General features: G+C 35.6%; 1 protein-coding gene across 1 annotated transcript in view; it reads left to right on the top strand.

Moving 5' to 3' along the window:
* Positions 1-10,572, top strand: part of LOC150086671 (uncharacterized) — a 37,986-nt gene extending 27,414 nt beyond the window's left edge. The window contains exon 4 of the mRNA XM_090371511.1: positions 10,219-10,572. Coding sequence (XP_090227637.1) covers positions 10,219-10,524 — 306 coding nt within the window. The 3' untranslated portion in view covers positions 10,525-10,572. The remainder of the gene's footprint in view (positions 1-10,218) is intronic.
* Positions 10,573-25,791: the final 15,219 nt, after the last annotated feature.

Below are 25,791 nucleotides of genomic sequence, written 5' to 3'. Positions count from 1 at the left end.
GTACTCAATCAAATATAACAACTATTTGCTACTTACAAGTTACAACAGTTTTATTTGCAGGAAAATTCTGTTAATCTGTGATGACTATTTTTCCCTCTTATATATATCCCATTCACTTTTTGAAAAACTTGAAAGGAACAAGCAGATTCAGTCTGAATTTCAAAATGAAGCTTTACAAAGTGACAGAACGAGCTAATTACTGATATAATTTTCATATTCAACTATGATTTGGAAACATGAGGACATCCATTAACCTGACGTCGTTATAGAAAATAAAATATGTCAAAATTTGAAACTTATTTAATATTCATTTCCTAGTTAGTTCTAGATTAAGGCCCTTAGAGAAAAGAATAATAAAAAACCCAAAGTGAAGCCTTCTAATATTAGAAACCAAATAAAACAATTGTATTTCAGAACTTTACAACTGTATTTCAGTACTTGATTCTAATTTGAGAGTTCCGTTTTCTTGCCACAATGTTTTAGAACCCATAGCCAGTTGTTTCAATTAAAAGGCATGGGGTCAATCTCACTTAAGGTTTATTATGCTACTTGTTGTCTGGGCTTTATTTTTCATATTTGGGCTGAAATTTTTGAATCTAATATTAAAATTAAACTAAATACTACCATTTAGATTTTAGTATTGGTATTACTAGTGGCAAAGTATGCAAGAAAGCAAGCTTAAGCAGCATCAGCCAGAAAAATAAATAAAACAAATGCCACTTCCCCATCATCTGTCCAATCCTTCTAATAATTTGTCTAGCTCTTCCTTAAATTTATTCAAACTACCTATTCTCACAAACCAGATGGAAGTTTATTCCAACAATCAGCTACCTGCTGGTTGAAAGCAAATTTCCACACATCTATCCTGCAACTGTCTTCCTCAATTTAAATTTATGCCCACTCATGTATATTGTCTGAGAAAGAAGGATGCCATCCACATTGAGCTTACTCAACCCATTCTTTTTTTTTTTTTTTTTTTTTTTAATATGATAGGATTTTTGATAGATAGATTTATGATAGATTATATCATTTTTTATGATAGATTTTTTTTATGATATATTCAAGGCTTTAAACACCTCAATCAGATTTCCTCACAGGTGTCTAGTCTCCAGATGCTGCTATTTGCAAAACTGAAGTCTTTCCTGTTAAGAGCACCATTTTGCTTCCCTTGCCAATCTTATTGTTCTTCTCCACACCTGTTGGAACAGATGCAAAGTAAGGTGCAGATCTTACATCCTTCCTAAAAATGAGACTTCCAGACCTGTATGCAGTACTCAAGATGTGGCCTAACCATTGCCTTATACAATGGAATAAGGCAATGGTTATCACCTCCTTATCCCTGCTGGCAAAATTCCTGTATATCATTGACAAAACCCCATGAACTGTCCTGGCAATCTGTGTGCACTGCTCAGAGAATTTCATGTCTGACTGCACAATTTCCCTTAGGTCTTTTTCATTCTCCAATGCCGTGGGTGTGGTATCACACAGCTGGTATGCTAATTTGGGATTACCGCTCTTCTTAAGAAGTACCTTGCCTTTGTCAATATTAAACTTCAATTGCCACTTCTCAATCCACTGCCTAATTTGTATAGGTCTTGTTGCAGTAGCATACGTAGCTGATTGGTCAAGAGCGAGAGTGCAGCAACACATGCTGTCTGAGTGGACTGTAGTTTCTGTGATCGCTAAATACGATTAGGAGTTGTATTGATGATTTATTGTAAACTTGTCTCACCTGGTGGTCCTGCCAGAGTATAAACAAGAACATACCCTGATTACTGTGATCACCTACCCTGCCAACCTTTATATTATATGCAAACTTAAATATTAAACTTCTGATTTGCCTTCATCAATATCATTACTAAATATAGAAAAAAATGAGCCCAACACTAAACCCTAAGAGACTCCACTCCATCTGTTCCAAAATCTATCCCAGGAAGAGTAGTGCCCATTGATAACCAGTCTGTCTTCTCCTACTCAACTGTCCCTTTATCAATAGCAGTAACTTGCCCCTAATGCCACTGCTCCAATTTGTAGAGCAGTCTTTTATGTGCAATAGCATTTTTTTTTTTTTTTTTTAGCATTAGTAGAGGCATTTGATGCAAGAAAGCAAGCTTATGCAGCATCAGCCAAAAAAAAAAATAAATAAATAAATAAAAAATAACCACTTCCACTTCACCCCTCTGTTGTTCATTCGAAATACCTGTCCAGCTGAGCCTTAAACTTATTTAGGACATCAACTTCCACGACAAGGGATGGAAGTCTGTTCCACCAACCAACCACCCGCTGGCTAAAGGCAAATTTCTGCACGTCTATCCTACATCTGTCTTTCCTCAATTTGAATTTATGCCCTCTCAGGTGATTATTCTGAGCAAGAGGAAGAATCCCATCAGCATTGAGCATGCTCAAACCATTCAAGGCTTTATACACTCTATCAGATCACCTCGCTGGTGCCTAGTCTCCAGACACTGTAATTTGCAAAACTTAAGCCTTTCTTCGTAAGAGCACCCCTTTGTTCCATTCACTAATCTTGTTGCCCTTCTCTGTACTCATTCCAGCATCAAATTGGATACTATGATGGATACTATGATTGGATACTATAGTATCAAAAGCTTTTCTGAAATCTAAATATATGTCAACATTATTTTTTGCATTTGTTATTGTGTCATAGTATCCAATCTGATTAATCAGACAATAACATTCCTTAACAATTTCATGCTGTGATTGCAGTATAATTGCATTCCTCTCTATGTGGTCCTACTTTACTTCTTTAATCTGTGACTCAGTTATATTCTCTGATACAAAAGTCAAGCCATCAGGTCTGTAATTATCACTTCATCCTCTGGTCTCCCTTTGTGAATTGGGGATACATTTGTACATTTCCAGTCCATAGGAACTTACCCTCAATCTGATGCTCTCATAAATATGGCTAAAGGTTTGCTTACTTATTTTGTTGCCACTTTTAATATAATTGGATAGATCCCATACACCTCAGGGTGTCTTTTTTACATTTAGCTTCATAGTTTTTCTTTCGCTTTCCCTTAAGTTATCACAAAATTATTTATCTCCCTGTGAGAACTTGATAAACTTCTAGAATCCCATCTCTAAAAAATTCCTGTGTGAGTGTAGATGCAAAATATCTGTTCAGTGTTTCAGCAACCTGAGCAGGTTATCAACAGTTAAACCATTCATAATCTACCATACCAATGTTTGTTATTGTTATTTAGTTTTTTTTTTTAGGAACATTAGCGACTAAGGCCATATTGCTCCGGGATATGAGGTGGTCATTCCCTGACCCTTCTGCATCCTCCATATTTGGTGGTGATGGGCTTGAACCCCGATCTAATCAGGAAGCGTGTGCTACGCACTGCTGCTCCTTCCCACCTGGCTACGGAGGCACCTCATACCAATGTGATTCATCCCTTTCCTTCTGATGTTTACATAATTAAATTCTTGTGTGAGTGTAGATGCAAAATATCTATTCAGTGTTTCAGCAACCTGAGCAGATTATTAACAGTTAAACCATTCATATCTAGAAAACCAATATGATTCAACCCCTCTTTTTAGTGTTTACATAATTAAATAAAGATTTCTAAATTAAAGTTTTCATAATAAACTGCATAATATATATCTTCCTTTTTTTCTTAATAGGAAAGTTATTCTCCATCCTTTGTTTAGTTCAAACACATCAGTGTGCTCCTGAAATGAAAGTAAACCATTTTATTTGAAGAAAAAATATAATAATAACATAACATGTAGTGTGTAGAGACGCCTGGTCAGCGTGAAGAGGAAAAGACCAAACCCTCCAGCAATGAGAGCACAACAATACAAATGGCCCTCAGTTCCCAGCAGCTTTCACTCTCCCTCTTACGGCAGCGAGAGGATCAGAGTGGAAGCAGAGGGTGCTAAGAATCTCTGGGTACGACCAGGCTGCCATGCACGGAAATTGAACTTGGCCTGTTATAACGTACGATCACTCATCGGTGAAGACAGGATATTAGAGCTGGAAAAGGAATTAGAAAATGTGAATTGGAATATCATCGGTTTGGCTGAAACAAGAAGAAGAAATGAATCACTTATAAGTTTATCAAGTGGAAATCTGCTGTACACCAATGGAAACAGTGAAAGGAGTGAAGGTGGAGTTGGGTTTCTGGTCCATAAAGATTTTAAAAACAACATTTTGGAATTCAAAAGTACATCACCAAGGGTGTCAAGACTAATACTCAAGATTTCTAAGAGGTACAAGCTAAAGATTATAATGATTTATGCACCAACATCAAGCCATGATGATGAAGAGGTTGAAGAAATGTACACTGAAATTGAGAGTCTTCTAGATGAGCAGAAAACCCACTAAACTATTATTATGGGGGACTTCAATGCTAAGGTTGGAAAAAGGCAAAACAGCGCAGAAAGAGGAACTATAGGAAATTTTGGAATTGGTGAAAGACTTGTGGAATTTGCAGAATCTCAAGGAATGTCAGTAATGAACACTTTTTTCAAGAAAAGGGTGAACAGAAAGTGGACATGGAAGAGTCCAAATGGATTAACAACTAATGAAATCGACTTCATCCTCACTAACAGAAGATATATTGTGAATGATGTTACCGTCCTGAATAAGGTAAATGTTGGAAGTGATCACAGAATGGTAAGATGTACACTTGATATAGATGTCGGAAAGGAAAGGAAAAAACTGACTCGAGTAAATAATACAAAGGTCTTTGAAATAACAGAGGAGGAGAAAAAGCAGTATGTACTGGAACTTAAGAACAAGTTTGAGCTTCCGCAGACTGCTCAGGACCAAGATATCGACGAGGAATATTACAACTTTCTGAAAGTGATAAAGCCCAAGAAACCTACAGGGAAACAGAAATCCAAAGAAGAAAAAATTAGTCAAGAAACACTTGTCATGATGAACCAAAGACGACAAATGAAGAGCAAGAAAAACACTGACAGGGAGAAAATTGAGTATACTGAGTTATGCAAAGCCATTAGAAAGAGACTCAGAGAGGACATAAGAAGATTTAACACAAGAAAAGTAGAACAAGCATTAAGGGAAAACAAAGGATTTAAATCAGCAGCCATGAGCAGTAATACAGGAAGACAAATGATACTGAAACTGAAGAATAGCGATGGTGTACTTATAAACAGCAGAGAAGGCATAATTCAAATAGCAGAAGACTACTATAGAGAATTATACAAGGAGCAAGGGAATGATACCAGCAGTGGGGAAGATGGATTGCAAAGTAGCAACACATACGACATACCTGATATTCTTCCCGATGAGGTAGAACATGCATTGAAGAAAATGAAGAATCGGAAAGCCCCGGGGGAAGATGAAGTTACTGTAGAGTTGTTAAAATTGGGAGGAAGAGACATAACACAAAAACTGGCAAGGCTCTTCACAAAGTGCATTAGAAAAGGTGTGATGCCTAAGCAGTGGAATAATGCAATCATAGTTTTGCTGCATAAGAAAGGAGATAAATCAGAAATTGGAAATTATAGACCAATTAGCTTGTTATCCCATATCTACAAGTTGTTCACAAGGGTCATTACTAACAGATTAGAAAGAATACTTGATGAGAATCAACCGAAAGAGCAAGCTGGCTTTAGGACAGGATTCTCAACTATGGATCACCTTCACGTAATATCACAGCTAATGGAGAAAGCAAATGAATATAAAACACCATTATGCCTGGCATTTGTGGATTATGAAAAGGCATTTGACTCCATACAGCATAAGGCAATGTTTCGGGCACTGGAAAGACAAGGCATAGATACTCCATATATTATGATTTTGAAGAAAATATATGAGAGTGCTACATCCTTTATTAGACTAGACAAAGACAGTAGGAAATTTAAAATCGAGAAAGGAGCTCGACAAGGAGACACAATATCTCCGAAGCTGTTTACTGCTGCCCTTGAGGAAGCTTTCAGAAGATTAGACTGGTCGCAGAAAGGAGTCAATGTGAACGGAGAGTACCTAAACCATTTACGATTTGCAGATGACATTGTGGTCATAAGCCACGATTCCAAAGAATTAGAGGAAAATCTTAATCAGTTATGCACAGTTAGTAAGGATTTTGGACTAAAGATGAATATGGCTAAAACAAAAGTAATGATGAACAAGTATGTCACGGAAAGGGAAATAATGATTGAAGGAGCAGTAATTGAAAAGGTGGAGTCATATACTTATCTGGGACAAGTTATTAGCTCTAATAATGATAAATGGCTGGAAGTCAAGAGAAGAATAAATTTTGGATGGATAGCATTCAGGAAATATAGTCACATACTGAAGAGCAATATCCCAGTTTGTCTGAAACGTAAAATAATGAATCAATGTATACTCCCCACCATGACTTATGGAAGTGAAACTTGGGCACTCACCAAAAGAATGGAAGAGAAGCTAAGAACTACACAGCGAAGAATGGAACGAATTATATTGGGAATCAGACTGTTAGATAAGAAGAGAAACACATGGATTAGGCAGCAAACTCAAGTAAAGGACATTCTTATCAAAACTAAAGAACTAAAATGGTCTTGGGCAGGACATAGCTCGAAGACATGATGACAGATGGACTAAGAAAATAACAGAATGGTACCCAAGAGGAGCTAGAAGAAAACCTGGAAGACAAAGGCGGAGATGGATAGATGAAATTCATGAGTTTTTGAGTAGTAAATGGATGGCCAGTGCTCAAAACAGAAGGAACTGGAAAGTTGCTGCAGAGGCCTTCATCCTGCACTGGATTGAAAATGGCTGATGATGATGATGATGATGAGTGTGTAGAGACATGCTATGTGTTAGCAAAGTGCTAAACTACCAAATGCACATTTCCTGAAGAACAAACATCATATATAACTGTTGTTTGTTTAGTTTCCCCCTTCAAATAAAAAGGACTTGCATTCATTCCAGAAGTTCAACGATGATATGTTTAGACTAAACTAAAGACGGAAATAATTTTCCTCATTGAGTTGGGAAAAAAAAAAGCTGTTGATAGGCTAGATTTTAATTTATAAATCATAAAATCTAAACAATAATACTTAGTCCAATTTTAATACCAAACAAGCCTAACTATGACAAAAATGGACCAGATGACAAATAGCTTAAACCTAAAAATAAGTGAGATAGACTCCCTGTAACTTTTAATTGAAACACCCTGTGTATATGATTGTGTTCAGAAAAAGTGGATGAGATTCCTATATATGATAACATCTTCCAAGTCATGTCCTTAAAGAGTAAAAAAAAAAAAAGAATTTAACATAAATTCCTTATAGTATCTTTCAAATTGCTAAATTGCAAACGAGCAAGATATGCCATGCTTACTTACAATTACATTGTCTGAGTAAAATAAGCTTTCTGAAAGTTTTCCAAAAAAAAATCTGTTTCAGCATACTACCAATGGAATTTATTTTTGTAGGTGCTTAAATGGTTCAGAAGCTGTACATATGAAAAACAGCTGAGTGGGCAATGCAGAGGTACAGTAGTAATAAGTATTTGAGTTGATTGTGGTTCAAGTCCACATGCCCACTAATATGGTAATGGTATTCACTCTATCTTGTAAAATTACTCTAAGCCATGTAGGAGTCCTGGAGTACAAATGAAATATTTATTTATTTTTTAACCCTCTAGCATGCATAGCAAGCATACATAAAATAATAACAGCAGGCACATAGTTGTCTTCACTTCACCAATCAGTTTTTTGGGGGGAAAAAAAGGCAAGAAATAATTTAAAATGGGAAATTTTTAAATTCTGTTCTTAATTCTGGCAGTATGAAGATATTATTATTAGCCATATGGTGCAAGGAAGCCTGGTGCTTATGCTGCACCAGCAAAAAGAGTCAGAAGTAGAAAGGAATCACCAAGAAAGAGAATGATGATGATATCTAGCTCAGGACCCTGGGTGTGTCAAGCTCATACTCACCAGATGTGAGCCCCTTATCCCCTGCTATAGTGCTCTGTATTTTTGATACCCCCCCCACCCACTCTGTTCTCACAAAATAAATAGCACTACTCATTCCAGTTGTCTTGGGAGGAGTTACCCAATAGCAGGTCTTTGCAGCCAGAGAAGCCTTATTGAAAAAATAAAAAAATTTAATGCTTTTTAATTAAATTTTCCAATCGACTGCAATTCACTGTGCTTGTCTTCCAAGTGTATTCTTTGATTTAAATTGACTTTTAACTGATACTGTAATTCATGAGAAAATGACTGAATCGCCAGCCAAACTGGAAATGTCACAAAGCATTTCCGATTTTTGACAAGTAGAAATTTTGAAAGGTGTTGGTTTATTTTCCCAAAGTTATTTTCCATGCCCATTAATAATTATTCATCTCTGTGCTGATTTTCTGTAACTATTTGTAGTGTCGCAAATTTCCTGTATCCCAGCTGTAAAATGCCAGGGTCATTCGGTGCTATAAAGAATAATATATCAAGGCAGTCACACGTATCATTTCTTACATACAGTTTATATATTGTTCCACCCAGTAGTGTTATGGAAAGGGAGTGCTCTCCCCCTTCAGAGGTTCTAATTAACTGACGTTCTGAAGTTTATAAGCTGCACACTGAAATAGCACCCAGCAATGCTCTTTTCAGTTTAGTTTTGGTTTCCAGTCAATTCTGGTTTACATATCATTTATGTCTGCATAACTGATTTTAGTTTACCGCATAGGCAGTTTCAGCTTCTCTGTTTTTTTCAAAATGGCCTCAAAGATATCAAGTGAGTCGGCTAATGCTAATAACATGAAGCAGTTGAAAAGCTGTCAGAAAAACTTGTCATTAGAAACTAAATTGAACATTCTAAAAATAATGGATTTGGGAGAGCACCAAGATTTACACTACATTTAGTGGTTTTAAGTGATCTGAAAATTAACAGTACTGCAAGCTATTATTGTAAATACTCTAAAACAGTATGTGTAAGGTTCTGTAATTTTTAAGGTAAGTTTTCTTGCATTTTCTTGAAGATATCCTATATTTATGTTATACTGCATAATTTAAGTATTTCAAGTTTATATTTAAAGGTTTAAATGTTTCTTAATATTGTTATTATTATAAATCAACAGGGATTACCTTTGTTTTTGATATAGGAAGCTTCTTTTCCAACTCTCCTAGTCCAACTCACTAATAATTCTTGAGAATGGCGATATCTGTTTTGTAAAGCAGGTGGGACATCTTCCCCACTGTCAGAACCTTAGTGTTCAGACTGTGCGGTCTCAACAATGAGCTCTCATGGCTGCTGTCTACAAACACCATACTTCTGGCAGCATGGAAACCATTACTTGGATTGGCATAAAATTAGATTTTGAGGTCTAAACTGTTTAATAAATATATAGACCGATTATTTCTTTCGGTCCTATAACTGGACTTGTTTGATTTAGGGTTCTAATAAAATTGGATATGGGGGGGGGGGATTATTCTCTACATTCCTTAAGTCGGACTAGAACTTTTCGGGTGTCGTGTTCACGGAACGGAGCTACTCACAATTAATTTGAAACTTTTGTCTTATGTTGTAGTGTTTGTTCTTCACGCATGCATATAAGTGACCAATCGTTGGACAATAGGAATGGCCTACGGATATTGATTGAAGTTTCATGTAGGAAACAAAAATTATAAATATTCAGCACAACTATCACAAACTACTTATTGCAGAAACCTTAGAGATGAAACTACATGAAACTTCAATCAATCAATGATTGTGCAATGTAGATAAAGCTACCCTGCTTAACATTGATTCACCTAGTAGTGTTTTTATGGTCCTAATTAAGAACACTAAGCAGGGATGACTGTATTGTATAACAAGATCGAAAAACATCATTAGAAACAATGGTCTTATTGAGAAAATATTTCCCAATCTTTATGGTTAAAAATTGGTGGCCACAAACAGCTAAAATGAAAGGCAAAAGAAACTAAGTTCCCATAAAATAAGTTGGTTTTTTTTTTTTTTTTTTGACTTTTTGACATAAATGGTATCAAAGAATTTTTTTACAGCTAAACTTTTCCAGTTAAAAAATAATGTTGTACATTGAAAATATGTATTATACGAGGAATACTAAAATTCTCACGATTCTAACAGATATTTAAATTCATAAGTTTAACTGTTTCGGATGTCTCGAATACACCAGCATGCTGGCTAGATCATTAAAAAGAATTACAAAGATAACTGATTATGTTTTATAACACTTACCGACTATCTGTTTATGTTAATTTAATATATTTATCTCTGGTTTAGCCTATAGGAAGAGGAAGGTACATCGTGAATGGAAATACTGAAAGTAGTGGAAAGTTTATACGTGAATCTAAATCAAAAACTGATATATGGTTATTGAATGAAATTACAACAATCGAACCATATGAGCTAAATATTGAAAATATTAAAATGCGTCTCAGTGAACTAGAAAAGCCCACTGAATCTGAACTAGAACTGGAGACCTTACAGAAAGAAGAAGGTGCTAACTTGGAAGAAGGTGAAGATGTTTTACCTGAAGATACTGAGATATCTGAAGATACTGAGCCTGTGGAGTCTGAAGATGCCTAAAGTTTCTTTCATGCCCATTGCTCTTTCAGGAAAGTATCTCTTTTAGAACTGGACCAAACTTGTTATACTTGTTGTGTATTTAATGAAATGTTGATGTGAATTTTTTATTATATATTTAAGTTCTAATAAATGTAAGAATTAATTATATATTTAGATGTAAATGTTGTTTTACATTTAGAAATGAATCATACTGAAAAATAGTACTTTAAGCTAAATTACTACAAATTTCAAATTTTTTTTTTATAAAAAATAAATATTCTCAATCTTGCACACTTCAATAAATAAAAATTAGGTTGCTTCAAAGATCATGTAGCAGTAGAGGCATGTGATGCAGGAAAGCATGTGTATGAGCTTATGCAGCATCAGCCAAAAAAAAAAATTCACAAAACAAATCCCACTAAATGTTTGTCCAGTTCCTCCTTAAATTTATTTAACCTATCAACTTCCACGACAGATGGAAGTTTGTTTCAGCAATTAAGCACCCGCTGGCTAAAGGCAAATTTCCGCACATCTATTCTACATCTGTCTTTCCTTAATTTCAATTTATGCCCCCTTAGGTTCATAATCTGAACAAGTGGAAGAATCCCATTAGAATTCAGCATGCTCAATCCATTCAAGGCCTTATACACCTCAATCAGATCATCTTGCAGGTGCCTAGTCTCTAGCCGCTACAATTTGCAGAACTTAAGCCTCTCTTGGTAAGAGGATCCCTTCAAATTCCCCTCACTAATCTTGTTGACCTTCTCTGTACACACTCATGCAAATCTACATCCTTCTTAAAATGAGGCCTCCAGACCTGTATGCAGTACTCAAGGCATGGCCTAACCATTGCCTTATACAGAGGGACAATCACCTCCTTTTCCCTGCTAGTGAAATTCCTATATATCATTGACAAAACCGCATGAACTGCCCTGGCAGCCTGTCTGCATTGCTCAGAAATCTTCATATCTGACTGCACAAGTACCACCTGGAGAAATGTACCACACAGTTGGTACATTTCTCCAGGGTTACTTCTACCCATATGCAGTACTTTGCATTTGTCAAGGTTAAACTTCAGTTGTCACTTCTCAGCCCATCTTCCCAAATTTTCTGGATCCTGTTGCAGTAGCACACTGCCATTACTGTCATTAACAACCCTATCAACCTTTGTATCATCTGCAAACTTCGACACTAAGCCTGATATACCTTCATCAATATCATTGATAAATATACAAAACAACAGTGGACCCAACACTGAACCCTGTGAGACTCCAGTAATAACATTAGTCCACGAAAGGCAGCACCCATTGATTACCACCCTCTGTCTTCTCCCACTCACTATCATTTTATCCATTGTAGCAACTTACCCTTAATACCATTCTGCTCCAATTTGTACAGTAGTCTTCCATGTGCAACAATGTCAAAAGCTTTCCTGAAATCCAAGTATATGATATCAAAATTATTTTTTCCATTCAGTTCCTTTGTAACCACATCATAATAACCAATCAAATTTGTCAGACAAAACTTTCCCTTAACAAACCCATTGCTGTTTAACAAACTTATTGCTGCAGTCTTGTTTTAGATGATTGTGCAATGTATCTTTAACCAGTGACTCCATTGTTTTACCCGGAACAGAAGTTAAACTAACTGGTAGAAGAATGTCCTACGTCTTGCAGAAGGCAATCCGAGTACAAGTACTCGAACGATAGGCCAACAATTGGGTATTTCCCAATCCACTGTATGGAGGATACTGTCAACAAACCAAATGAGTTCATACCACCTGCAACGCGTCCAATCATTCGAGCCTGCGGATTATCCACTCCGGAGGACTTTTGCTACTTGGTTTCTTCAACAGAAACGGTTCGCAAATGCTGGCTTCCAGCGGGATCGCTGTTCACATGACCTCCCATTCAACGTCCTCTACCGCATGACGAAGGCATTTCGGACCCTGCAATGCTATGCGATTTGTCTTTGTGCCCCCTACACCTGCAAGTTTGTCGCACTGGTAGTGAATCACCCTGTATATCTTTCTTCCACTGAAATAGGCAGCTTTTTCTTTGGAGCAAGGGAATGTACCTGGGTTTATGCATAGGCAACAATCTAAAACTCCAAATTTTGAAGGTGTCAAATAAAAATTTTTACCTTCCCAATAAACTGCATTGTATTCAACTATACTATATCCAACCATGATATGTTTACACTGTTCGATAGTATGAATCAGAGCTATAATGCCCATTACGTTCTATGTTGATATCAATATTTGTAAAAGAATAAGAGAAGTTTACCTCAATATGATACATAGAACATTTCCGTATGATACTCTCCAGAAATTAAAATGAAAACAATTAAAAAATCTAAAATCTTACATTACAGTAAGAAATAATTAAAAATCAATCGAACACAATTAAAAATCAATTTAACGCAATTAAAAAAATTACTGTATTTTAATTGATTTTTAATTATTTCTTGCTGTAATGTAAGATTTTCGATTTTTTAATTGTTTTTGTTTTAATTTCTGAAGAGTATCATCATACTGAAGGGTTCTACGTATCATATTGAGGTTAACTTCTCTTATTCTTTTATAAATATTGATATCAATGTAGAATGTATTGAGCATTATAGCTCTGGTTCATACTATCAAATTCATTTTTAAACTCTTATTGACTATTTCATTCACTTTCTTTTTCTCCAGATATAACCTATCGATACACAGAATTATGGGGGATTTTTTGAACACCTTGGTGCAAAATTACATTAGATTAACACTAAGATACTCAGCCCAAAGTTACCATATTTCTTTTATAAAATATTGCCTTCAAAACAACATCGTTCCAAAGTTTGCCAGGGTCAATTTAAATCATAAAATTTCGAGTGTTAAGCAACTAGCACTGGCCACATCGCGTAATATAGTTAAACTTGCCTTAAGATCTCTGTATTCTAATAAACAAAAATACCTTTCCCAAGTTAGGAAACTTCACGACAAATTAAAAAATTATCTGCATCCTAACGATTGGTCTGTATTGAAGACCGCCATAGATTTGCGACATGAAGCACAGGCCTCAGAAATAAAAAAAAAAAAAAAAAAGACACGTTAACAAATTGAATACATTATCAAGAGTGTCAAGACACTTTCATACGAGTTCAAACACATTGTCGTGAGCTTGTGACCAAATGCATGCGAGTTGGGTTACAACCCCCCCCACATACACACAACATGCTACAACAGAATACTTCAGCTAGTTCACAAACACCCCCTCGCCCAACATTCAATGAACCGACATATCAACAGGTTACAAATCTTTCCTCGTATACGCTATCGCAGGACCAGATTTCATTTTTATCCAAAGGATTAAATTATAATTTACCACCTCAAAAACTATGTAAAAAACAGTGCACAATTGATATTGAATTTGGACTTTGCAATGTTCCACAAAAAGATTTATTTATTTATTCAACAAGTTAACCAAGTGGTGAATAACATAAAAGAAATGTGGCTTCCTAAATTGAATGTACATGACAGTTCAGCTTTACGTGAACTTCGGGAAAATAAAGACATTATTATTCAGAGAGCTGATAAAGGGGATAGTGGTAATACTTGCTAAACCTGATTATATTAATAAGTTAGGGTCAGTTGTATCAGACACCTCCACTTATCTTGAAGTAGACCCGGCACTATTTACCAATTTGGTCGGTCAATACAATAAAACGTTAACCACGTATCAAAAACACAACTACATTACTATGGCTCAGTTAAAGGAATTGAAGGCCAGAACATACAATATTCCTGCACTTTTCGGTCAGGTAAAATTACATAAGACCGGATTTCCTATTTGGCGTATTGTTTCCTACAGAAACTCAGCATTTTCATCCTTGACCACACACATATATATATATAGCATAATTTAATAACCCTAAGGACTGTAAACTTGGCAATAATGATATTCTCCCTAGACATTACCTCGTTATATACGAATGTAAACGTTGAATACACATTAGGTATTCTTTGAGATATGTTAAATAATAACTCGATACTGATTAATTATACAAAGCTTCCTATTAAGGAAATTTTTCACTTAATTAAACTCTTAGTTGAAGCCAACTGTATCATCTTTTGAGACAAGTATACAACAAACTTTTGGGTTATCAATGGGATTAAACCTGAGCAGCTTTATATTGGAGATCTACCAACGATTGAGCGTATACATTTGACGCCTTTTCTACCCTGTATCACATACTATGGGAAGTATTTAAACGATGTTCTAGTTATTACTAATAGTAGCACTATCCAAGACATTTTACATTTTTTTTAATAATATTCATTCTAGACTCAAATTTACATTGGAAAGGGAGAATACGGATACTAAGTCATTAAATTTACTCAGGACTCGAATAAAATCCAATTTAACGTCTATTGTAAACCTACAAACACCGGTATGCTTCTGCATTATAACAGCTGTCACCCATTCACTTACAAAAGATCGATTATCTTTAATCAATTTCTCAATGCTTATAAATATTCAATGACAGAATCTGCTTTGGGCTCAGAAATACAAATATTAACCAACAGATTCTTAAACAGGGGTTAACCCTTGCTACAATAAATCGAATTAGGGTACAAGCTAAGGATAGGATACAAAACACTACACCAAACAACAATAGTAACTTCAAAAAATACTTTATTTCTGTCCCATATGTTGAACAGTGGCACAAATAACTTAACAGATTCTTTAAAGATACCGAATTTAAAATTACACACTATTACTGAACAATTGCTTTGTCCTTTCCTCTTTCGCAACACAAATAAATGACCTGGTATACATTTCTTGCAGCGATTGTGACTCATCTTACCAAGGTTCTACGCAGTTTCCTCTGAATTTTCGTGTTAATCAACACACAGCCTCAGTTCGTGCTTCTCGTTCAGCAGTGTCAGAATTAGCCTTTCATGCCGTTAACAAAAAACATACTTTTTTATTAAATGAGGCCAAAATACTTAGTGTCCAACATAATTATACGAGACTATTAATTGCAGAAACCATCAAAATTAAATTTTATGAGAATTCTGTGTTAATGTTCACTGGCCATATCTAATCTCCGATTCGTGGCCTGCGCATGTATGAAGACAAATAATCCCTATTTAAGTTTCATGCTCACCCCTATTCGGTAATTTTCATTCCTGTGATCACGACATATGGGCGAAAAGTGTTGTCAGCATTTTGTAATTTTTTGTTAAATTAATTTTCTTACTTAATTTTGAATTGTGTTCGATTGATTTTTAATTATTTCTTACTGTAATGTAAGATTTTCGATTTTTTTATTGTTTTCATTTTAATTTCTGGAGAGTATCATACGGAAGTTTTCTACGTATCATGTTGAGGTAAACTTTCCGTATTCTTTTACAAATATTTACACTGTTCACGTTGCAAGCTCATTTCCATGAGCTTGCAACAGAAATTGTAGCCATGTCATTGGTTAGAATAGGCACCTGCCATAATTTTGTCATTCTTTGGCTGCTCATATCAGCCTAACATGACCACTATTTATTAAACCTCTGTTACTCACAGCCCTAAATGGAACAAATATACTATTGTGGCAACTGTCAGATGTTACTTTTTAATTACATACAATTAATTTTTTCTTTTGTCAAATTGAAAATGGTGTTTTATTAATCATGATTTATAAAACTCAATTATGAAATATCAAACAAAAATAAGAATACGGGCAACCCCCATATAACACAGTACTTCTACAACATGGTTTCGCTCTAACACCGTTTGAGAATTGCGGGAAGTCTTGCATAACGCCGTATTTTTGTGCTGGGATAATCCTGCTATTATGTTAGATGTAATTTTCAATGTTTCCATTTCTTTTTGTGAATCACTGCTGTCGACTCGCTAGTCGTTATCGCCTTCATTATATTTTTCTGAAGCACATTCCTGGAGGTCACTACCATAAAACAATAAAAACAATTTGCAGTTTCCAGTTTATTGGGCTTTCCTGTTAGTGTAATTATAAACAGGTAGTAAACTCGATCTTTTTGCATTTGCTATAGTACCGATAGCTATAATTCTGTGGGTTTCACGTTATTATGGTGAAATGTGTTTCCCCTTCCATGAAATATTCAATCATAAAAAACATAAATAAATTTTCAAACTCATTACTCTGTATCTCACTTGTGCGTATTGTGTTTGTTGTAACTTGTGCGTGTCATGTTCTTTGTTATTAATTGCTTATCATTTTTATTGTTTTAAATTTTTACAACAAAAAAAAAAAAAAAAAAAAAAGGTAAGCGAACAGAAATATCAATTAGTATGTACATATTACAGTGCATATTAATTAAGCTATGTATGTAAGGGTAAATTTATTTTTATTTTGCAAACTGGAAAATATTCTTCCAATTTTCATGTTTCATTTAACTTTGTTAATTGGTAAGGTAATAAAGTTAAATTTGTGCTTTATATCTTTAAAGTGGGGGTCCACTGTATTTTGTTGTGAGATCTCTGGGTTAGGTTCTATGCTATTGAACTTGTGCTTGTTTGAGAACATAAAAAATTGTGACTTCGAAGTATGACTTTGACAGAGAGCAGAAGGTACACAAAATCTAGATGCTGCAGAAGAGATTGTGCTTAGCAACAATCAAGAGGAAGAAAATTAAATGAATGTACATTATCTGACATATAAGTATCACAGTTTGTAAGGCAAGATGTTTGTTCAGTTATTACTACTATAAAAATTAAGGTTCCGATAGTTATTTAAAAAAAAGGTATATTTTTGTTAGCTTTTGGAACATAATCCCCCCATTTTGTACTGGTTTTTAGTCCCATATAACATGGTTTTGCATTATACAAGATTTTGTTGGAACCAAACTACCGTGTTATATGAGGGTTACCTGTAATAATTTTATGGTATTCTTTAGGATTTACAAGATCACCTATTCCCCAATGTGCAACAAAAAATTAATTTCTCATTATTCATAGTATATATAAATGAAAATAGAAAATATTGTGTAATCATTTGGAGATTATTAGTAGAGACAGTTACATGGGAGGATTTAATCTTGTTTTAAAAAATAACAGAAAATTTTTAAGAGGTAGCATCTATCACATTCCATAATGGTGTTGAAGGAGTAATTCATTATGTTTTACAGGAAAACAATTGATACATCTTCATATAGTGCTTATTGGTACCAATCTTGAATTCGGCCCTGTAAGAAAAGGGATGTTAAAGAAAGCTTAAAACTTATAATTATGGGAGAGACTTGTTTGTGTATGTGTTTTGGGGAGGTCAAATTTGGAAGCAAATTTCACAGTCAAAATCTGAGAATAATTTACTTAGCTCTAAGTGGTAAGCTGAATATATTAGCCTTATTACTGACATTAACCCTCCAATGCTTGCATGGCAACTGACAGATGCCATTTTTAAAATTCTTTTTTTTTAACTTGGAAATCAAATCATATCATCCCATGTACCTTTCTCTAACAATATTCTCTAAATGATTATGTAATATTTCTGTTTTTATTTCGATATACTATGAATTACTTTTTGTTTGGTGTATAAATTAATTTTTTGTTTTGGTATTTAACAGATACTAGGCAAGTAATAGCATTTGTTTCTTGTACAAGGGATGATCATTTAATTCGCAGTCTAGTACAAGATCTTATCTTAATTGTCATCATCTGAATCTTCTGTGGATTTCTCCTTCTCGAAATACTGTCCCTTGAATTTTATACACTTTTGCCACCACTGTACCCACACATTAAATGCATCTTGCAAGCCATTTTTCAAAAGACTACTAAGTGCTTCCATTGTGGCTCTGCAAGCATCATTGTGTCAGACACAATATGCTTGCTTTCCAGAGCTTTCTTCAGACATGGAAACAGGAAGAAATCACACAGAGCTAAGTCCAGTGAATAAGGGGAATGCGGCAGAACCTCGGCACCTGTGGCAGTGATCACTGCCTGCACAATATTAGCCATATGGGGCCTGGCATTGTCTTGATGGAGAAACCACTTCACACTAGAAAGTTCTGTCACATTGGAATATGGCCATCTTATCAAGACACTCATTACCATACGCTTCATTCATCTCTTCAACTGTTTCTGGTGCATTTAAGCCCCATCTGACACAATAACAAATCACATATCACTGTTCAATCTGTATGTCCGACATGATGCTTCAAAACGATCATCACAGACATACGGCTTAAAAACCCTCTTCACGCAATCGATCTTGTTCAAGATCGATTGCGTGAAGAGAGTTTTTACTTGTCTTGACTCTTGATCTTGTCAAGGTAGTGTTCCTCGACAAGTGCTGGCATGTACTTGTCAAGCCCTCGGCACTTTGGAAGCCGACTGATGGATCTACCAAGCCCAGGTAATGGCTAAATTCCTACAATGGAATTGTCGTGGATTCTGGCAAAATGCAGAAGACATCAAGGCACTCCTGAAAAAGCATGCACCATCTTGCTTTTGCTTACAGGAGACTTACCTAAGTACAAATGATGACCCCAGGGTGCATAACATTACTATTATTCATAATGATTTAACTTGGGGATGGCCCTATTCACATAGTCACAATCCTCATGAGAAACCAGACCCCATTTCAGCCTCTGCAACTTACAACCAGCAAACAGGCTGTAGCAATTCAACTTACAGTGAGGTTTTTACTAACCAACTGCTCTATATATTTGCCACCTGGGACTGACATCTCCCTGAAAGACCTTGATGATTTTGTAATGCAGTTTCCTTCCCCTTTCTTACTTCATAGGGATTTTGGAATGGGATGAGTCATAGAGCATATGACTCTTGGACGATGACCTTTCCCCACTAAATGTGGGAACAAACACCTTCTTCCACATGCCATGTTTTCTGCAATTGATCTTTCTATCTGCTCATCTTCTCTTCTCCCTTCACTTACTTGAGAAGTGCAGGAGAACCCATATGGAAGTGATCATTTCCCCGCAATAACCACCCTAATTAATGGGAGATCATGTCTTCCTGTTAGGTTACTGCAGTGGAAGATCAGGCTGACTGGAATGCCTTTTAACATCTGGCAAATTTTGACATCACCACAGTCAGTCAGGAGCCTATAAATACATCACAAAAAGTATCATCCATGCAGCTGCAATTCACAAATGTCCACCTGGTTTCCACCTTTTCCCAAACCATGGTGGAATGCAGATTGCACAGAAGCAAAAAAAGGCTCAAAACAAAGCTTGGAGGATATCCTAACATGGCTGGCCTTCTAGCCTTTAAATCTGCACAAGCCAAAGCATGCTACATCTGCCATCAGAGTCAAAAGGAATCGTGGATTGGTATCACATCAACTGGAAAAAAATCTGGAAAATGAAGAGAAAATACACTGTGCACCCCTCATCGGTCCTGGAATATAATGGATATGCTATTGCAGACTCTCTACCACAACAGCTAAACATTTTCTTACATCATCTTACTCCCCCAGAATTTCTGGTCTTTAAACACAGAACTGAAAAATGGGCCCTTAATTTTATATCAAAGGGCTTCCACCCATATAATGGGCCATATACCATCCACAAGCTGAAAATAGCCCCTATTCTTATGAAGACTACTACTGTTGGACCAGATGACATCCATTATGAAATGATCAAACACCTTTCACAAAAAAGTGAAGAGCAGTTTCAGGACGCCTGACACAACTATTCTTGCTTTTGCCAAGCCAGAAAAGGATTGCAAATCTCCTAAAAACTATCATCCTATTGCTCTGAGTGCAAAATATTGGAAAGAATGGTCAACACTCATCTCTTATGGTACTTAGAATCGAATGAACTCCTCTCCCACTTTCAGTGCAGCTTCCAAAGGAACAGGTCCACTTTGGACCACTTAATTAGACTGGAAACATTTATTTGAGATGCTTTCCTAAAAAGAGAGCACATGGTGTCCATCTTCTTTGATATCAAAAAAGCATATGACACATCTTGGAGATTTGGTATTTTAAAAGACCTTTATATCCATGGTCTAAGAAGTCACCTTCCTGTTTTTATTAAAAACTTCTTATCCCACCATCCTTTCCAAGTTCGAGTAGGATCTACCCTTTCTCAGCCCTTTTTCTGCAAGGATCTAAGTGTTACGCTTTTTGCCATTAAAGTAACTTACTGAACAACTTCCTCCAACTGCAAACAATGCCCTCTATGTTGATGGCTGCAGCATATATACTCTATCATGCAACATGAGGGTCATTGAGAGACAACTGCAACAAACCACTGACTGTCTTAACTCCTGGGCCATGACTAACAGTTTCAGGTTCTCACCAGAGAAGACTATTTGTGTCCAATTTTGGCCCAGTCAAGGTTGCAAGAATAACCTTCATCCCGAACCTGAAGTAAGACTTGGACAAAGAATCATTCCAGTAATAGTGGAGACAAAATTCTTAGGACTCATATTTGACAAAAAGCAGACATTCCTCTTAACACATTCATCAGCTACACACAAAGTGCATGAGAGGGCTTAACATTCTCCGTGCTTTCTCTTCTATCTTGTGGAGCACAGACAGATGCACTTTACTCCATCTGTATTGTGCACTTGTATGCTCAAAATTAGATTATGGGTCTCAGGTATATTCTTCTGCCAGAAAGAACATCCTTTGGTGGCTTGATCCCATTTACCTTCAGGCAATTCATATTGCTACCGGTACATTCACACATCACCTGTCCAAAGTCTGTGTCAAAGCAAATGAACCATCTTTGTGGCTCCGACAAAAACAGTTGTCTCTGCAGTGTGCCTTTAAGCTGAACTCTCTGCCAGACCATTCCACATGGACATCAGTTTTTGAACCATGATGGGAAAATCTTTATAACACACATCAGACTGCTAACTGTTCATTCGGTGTGTGTCCAAAGGATACTCAGTATGCTGAACCTCATTGTAGACAAGGTTGCGCTATCACCAAAGCAACCCCTTCCACTCTGGCATGTTCATCAAATACCAGTATACAACTTCTTCTTTAAGAAGAGGATAAAGTCTGATACCCCATCTTCCGTCTACCTTCAGCTCTATTCAAAACACTGAGCCGAACATTCTGATTTCTTTCCCATCTATACTGACGGCTCAAGGTCAGAATCATGTGTGGGATCTGCTGCTGTCTTTTCAGGACCTACTCTACCTGAGCAGATTCCCCCTGAATGCAGCATACACTGAAGAGCTGCACACTACAGAATTAGCCTTGGATCACATAAGAACCTGACACCATCAGTTTATCATATATACCGATTCTCTGAGCACAGGCTGCCAGTGATGAGATACACGACTCATCCAACTTTGTCCCAGGTTCAGCATATGCTCTCTCTGTGAAGGTGGATTCAATATCTGCTTCTGCTGGATCCTCAGCCACATCAGCATTATCAAAAACAGTGTGGCCAATTCAGCAGCCCCAACGAATAAGTTTGGCCTGTCAGTCCCCTCACATACAGACTACAAGCAAATAATCCGTAATAAGATTTATTTGCAGTGGCAATACTCATGGCATAGGCAAACCCTATCAGACTAAGCCCAAACAGTGGCAATCCAGTCTGCACAGGGATTATAAAGAGGAAGTTGTTCTTGCTCGGCTCCACATAGAACAATCACCTGACATTTTCTGCCAAGGGCCAATGATGCTCCGGTATGCAAGCAGTGTGACACTGTTTTATCTATTAAGCATGTTTTAACAGAATGTCAATTTTAGAATTGCATGTTTTATCGCTTTTAACCATCTGACTGAGCCAGATGGTTAAATTTTATCTGACAATGACCATGTGTCAGCAGTTAATTTTTTATGTGCTATCAATATGTATTGATGTATATAAAATAGGAAACTTATTTTTACTCTTATACTGCCATTTACTTATTGATGTATATACATATATACAACTTTTGACAAAGTAACCATTTCAAGGCTTGCCAAAATTTATTTTCTTGTAAATTTAAATTCTTCCTGGCACATTATAACCTTCTAAGTTTTTGTGCCATTAAAACCAAAAATCATCATTGATTCTGAATAGTCACAGAGCTATCTGTTTGGATATTAAAAAATGGCTATAGAATTTTGAATGGTGAAAAAAAAAAAAAAAAAATAGGAATATGCAGACACACTCAGTTAAATGTTTATTCATATGGGGTGTACATGTATATTCTGCTTATATTTATTATTTTTTACCATTCAGAACTCCATAGCTATTTTTTAAAATTCAAACAACCGTATCTCTCTAACCATTCACAATTGGAATATGTTTATATGCCTTTCTTTTTTATTATTTTGGACTCGAGATTATGTCCCAGAATATTTTTTACACTTCAGAAATATCCTGTATACAATTGTTAGTCCTATACCTGTAGCACTATGTGCCTCCTAAGTGTTAATATCTGATAAGATCTTAACACTTATTAATATAAATATTTCAACATTCTAAATCTGTTTTGTTTATATCATTTAAATTTTTCAAGCAGATAAAATATCCTCACTCAGTTCAGTGGTGTACTGTTAAAAACTAATAAATTAATTTACAAATACCTCTATCTGAGCAGAGTGATAAAGTGCCAGTTATGGGATGTAGTTAAGATATCGTGGAGTTTCAAAGGGCATGATTTCAGAAGTTTGTATCGAGTGCTTCCATATCAGAGAATTTCATCAAGGAAGTTTTTTTAATTTATAAAACAGAGGACCAGCATTTTGTATAACTTTATTCAAATAAATGATACCAAGATGAAGAATGCTATGAAAGCAATTTCTGACATAGATCAACACAGATTACAATGGTAACATCATATATAATCACAAAGTTTGGATTGCATGATTTTCTACAAGTTAAACGACATTAGATTTTTTTTTTTTTTTTTTTTTTAGTTTGGTCATATTCAAACTTTAAATGAGGATGAAATTACTGCAAAAACATGCAATTATCACTTTCACAACTCAGCATACATACGCAACATAAATACTCTTTTTGTAAATAAAATTACTGGTATGACACACATTCAAATATTCTCATTCATTAATCATGTTTAATCATAAACAAAACAGCGGGGAATGGCATTTCTTTCATGGAGATCAATGTGGAAAACATTAAATATGCACTGGACTACAGGTTTCTCTGAAAGATTTTATTCTCTTACAAGATTTCAAACAAAAGGTTTTCAGTGGATAATAAAGGTTAAATGATCAAATTCTGGTCAAACTTTGGTTTTATTACCTTAAAAAACATTTTCATTTTCTGCGTACCAGTCGTTATCACTTAAGGAACATTAGAATTGTTTTGGATAAGGTAATTATTCAGAATTGCATGTCAAATTCTGTACTGTGGTCCTTACAACAAAAGGAATCAAATGTTCTTCTTCCTTTGAAAATGGCGTATTTTTTAAGAAAACTGGTAATTTTGTTTCATCACTTCTGGTATAAGAGATATGGATGCAAAATGATATTATTACACTAGAACAGTAAATAACATAAAACACACGCAACAATCAATGTGAATTCAGTAAAAAGAAAAATGAAATGTCTATTGAGTTACAAGGTACTACTACCCACAGTCTGTAAGATGGCACAGGTAGTTTGGGTTGAAACTGCCAAGCATTTGAATGACATCAAGCGGAATAATGAAGCAAAAAATTGCATGAGTGATTACAGGAGGGGATGTTAAATTGAAGTTTAAAGATTCAGCTGCTGCCTAATTCATAGTATTCTTTTTATTAAATGGGATGAATTAAGAATATGTGTATAGCGGAGTGGGAGTGCAATAGCACATGTTCTGAGTAGACCAAGGTTCAAGCTCCTGACTACCAACAGTCGATCTGCCAACCTGCACTAGACCAGCATGGCAGATTATGGTCCATTCCCTCAACATGAATTATCGAGGAGGCTTCCATCCTGTAGTGGGTTGATAATGGCTGCAATTTACCTTTCCTCTTTTTACCCCAAATAGCACAATTTTGTTTCTAATTTGCATAACCCTTTATGAATGCTTTTTATGCTACATTCCACTGCAAGTAATAATTGTAGTCCTTATTTTTGCTGAAATCTACACAATGGACCAAATGTTGTTGTTGTTTGGTTTATAGGAGCATTAGCAACTAAGGCCATATTGCTCCGGGGATATGCGGTGGTCATTCCTCCTTTCTGCATCCTCCGTATTTGGTGGTCACAGGCTCGAACCCCGGTCTAATCAAGAAGCCTGTGCTACGCACTGCTGCTCCTGCCCACCTGACTACAGAGACGCCACCAAATGTTGTAAGTAGTATCTTGTAGTAAATCAACAGCCATTTCATTTTCTGATTTTCGGAATTCACATTGATTGTGTTGCATTATTTTCTGTATTCAGCATAACCATGTTATTTTGCATCCATTTCTCTGATACTGGAAGTAATGTAATGAAACTTGAACATCATTTTTCTTAAAAATTATGCCACTTTTGAAAAAACTTCTGAGAACATTGATTCCTTTCATTGTCAGTAACCCACTATAGAATTTATGACATGCAATTCTAAATTACCCTGTATATATGGGGAGGGGCAAAGAGGATGATCAAAAAGTTTCAAGAACTAGTTAAGTAAAATAGGCTATTATTAAAGTTTGTGGATCCTTAATAGCATGTAAGAAATGATAGATATCAAATAAATTGATTTTTTTGATTATTTTATTTTTATTTTATATATATATATTTTTTTTTGCTTAGCTTTATAGGTAAGAAAAAAAATTTAACTTCAAAAAAGGTTTCTTGGCAATTAAATTTTGGGTAATGAAAGCTTGCTGAACAAATATATAAAACATTGACCAGTTTTGTGTATTTGGCAAAGACTCTCCAAAGTATTTTACAGTGGTAAGATAGATGGCTTGCAGAATTCAAAAGGGTACAATTCTGTGTCTGAATAACTTTTTGAAGTGCAGTAAATTTTAGATTGCTTTAGTTGTGTTCAGAATACTGAAAGGCAAATATGTCTAAACTTGAAATCAGACTTAAAATATGCTGTGGAAGCAGTATGATAATAATTTTTCAAGAAAGAAAGATATTATGACTTTAGCATTAGTAGAGGGATATGATGCAAGAAAGCAAGCTTATAAAATAAATCAGTCAACTACTGAGTGCTGGGCACTCAGGATGAAGGGTCCGTAGTCACGAATGGTCGTTAGTGTAGTATCTCAAATAGAGAGCTTTATGGTAACTGAAAAAAGTTTCTAGTACTCTTGGCCCAAAACTGAGGAACTAACGAAATATTGTCTATTTGAGTCTTTCCAGTTGTTGTGAATGACAAGGGTGGGAGAAGCAACTCAGACTTCTTCTTGGAG

The sequence above is a fragment of the Mastigoproctus giganteus genome, chromosome 4, assembly GCF_048544385.1.
Source record: "Mastigoproctus giganteus isolate SK-2022 chromosome 4, ASM4854438v1, whole genome shotgun sequence".
Taxonomy (NCBI): Eukaryota; Metazoa; Arthropoda; class Arachnida; order Uropygi; family Thelyphonidae; genus Mastigoproctus; species Mastigoproctus giganteus.
Note: the sequence above shows the minus strand (reverse complement) of the source record. Positions and strands in the feature narration are given on the sequence as shown.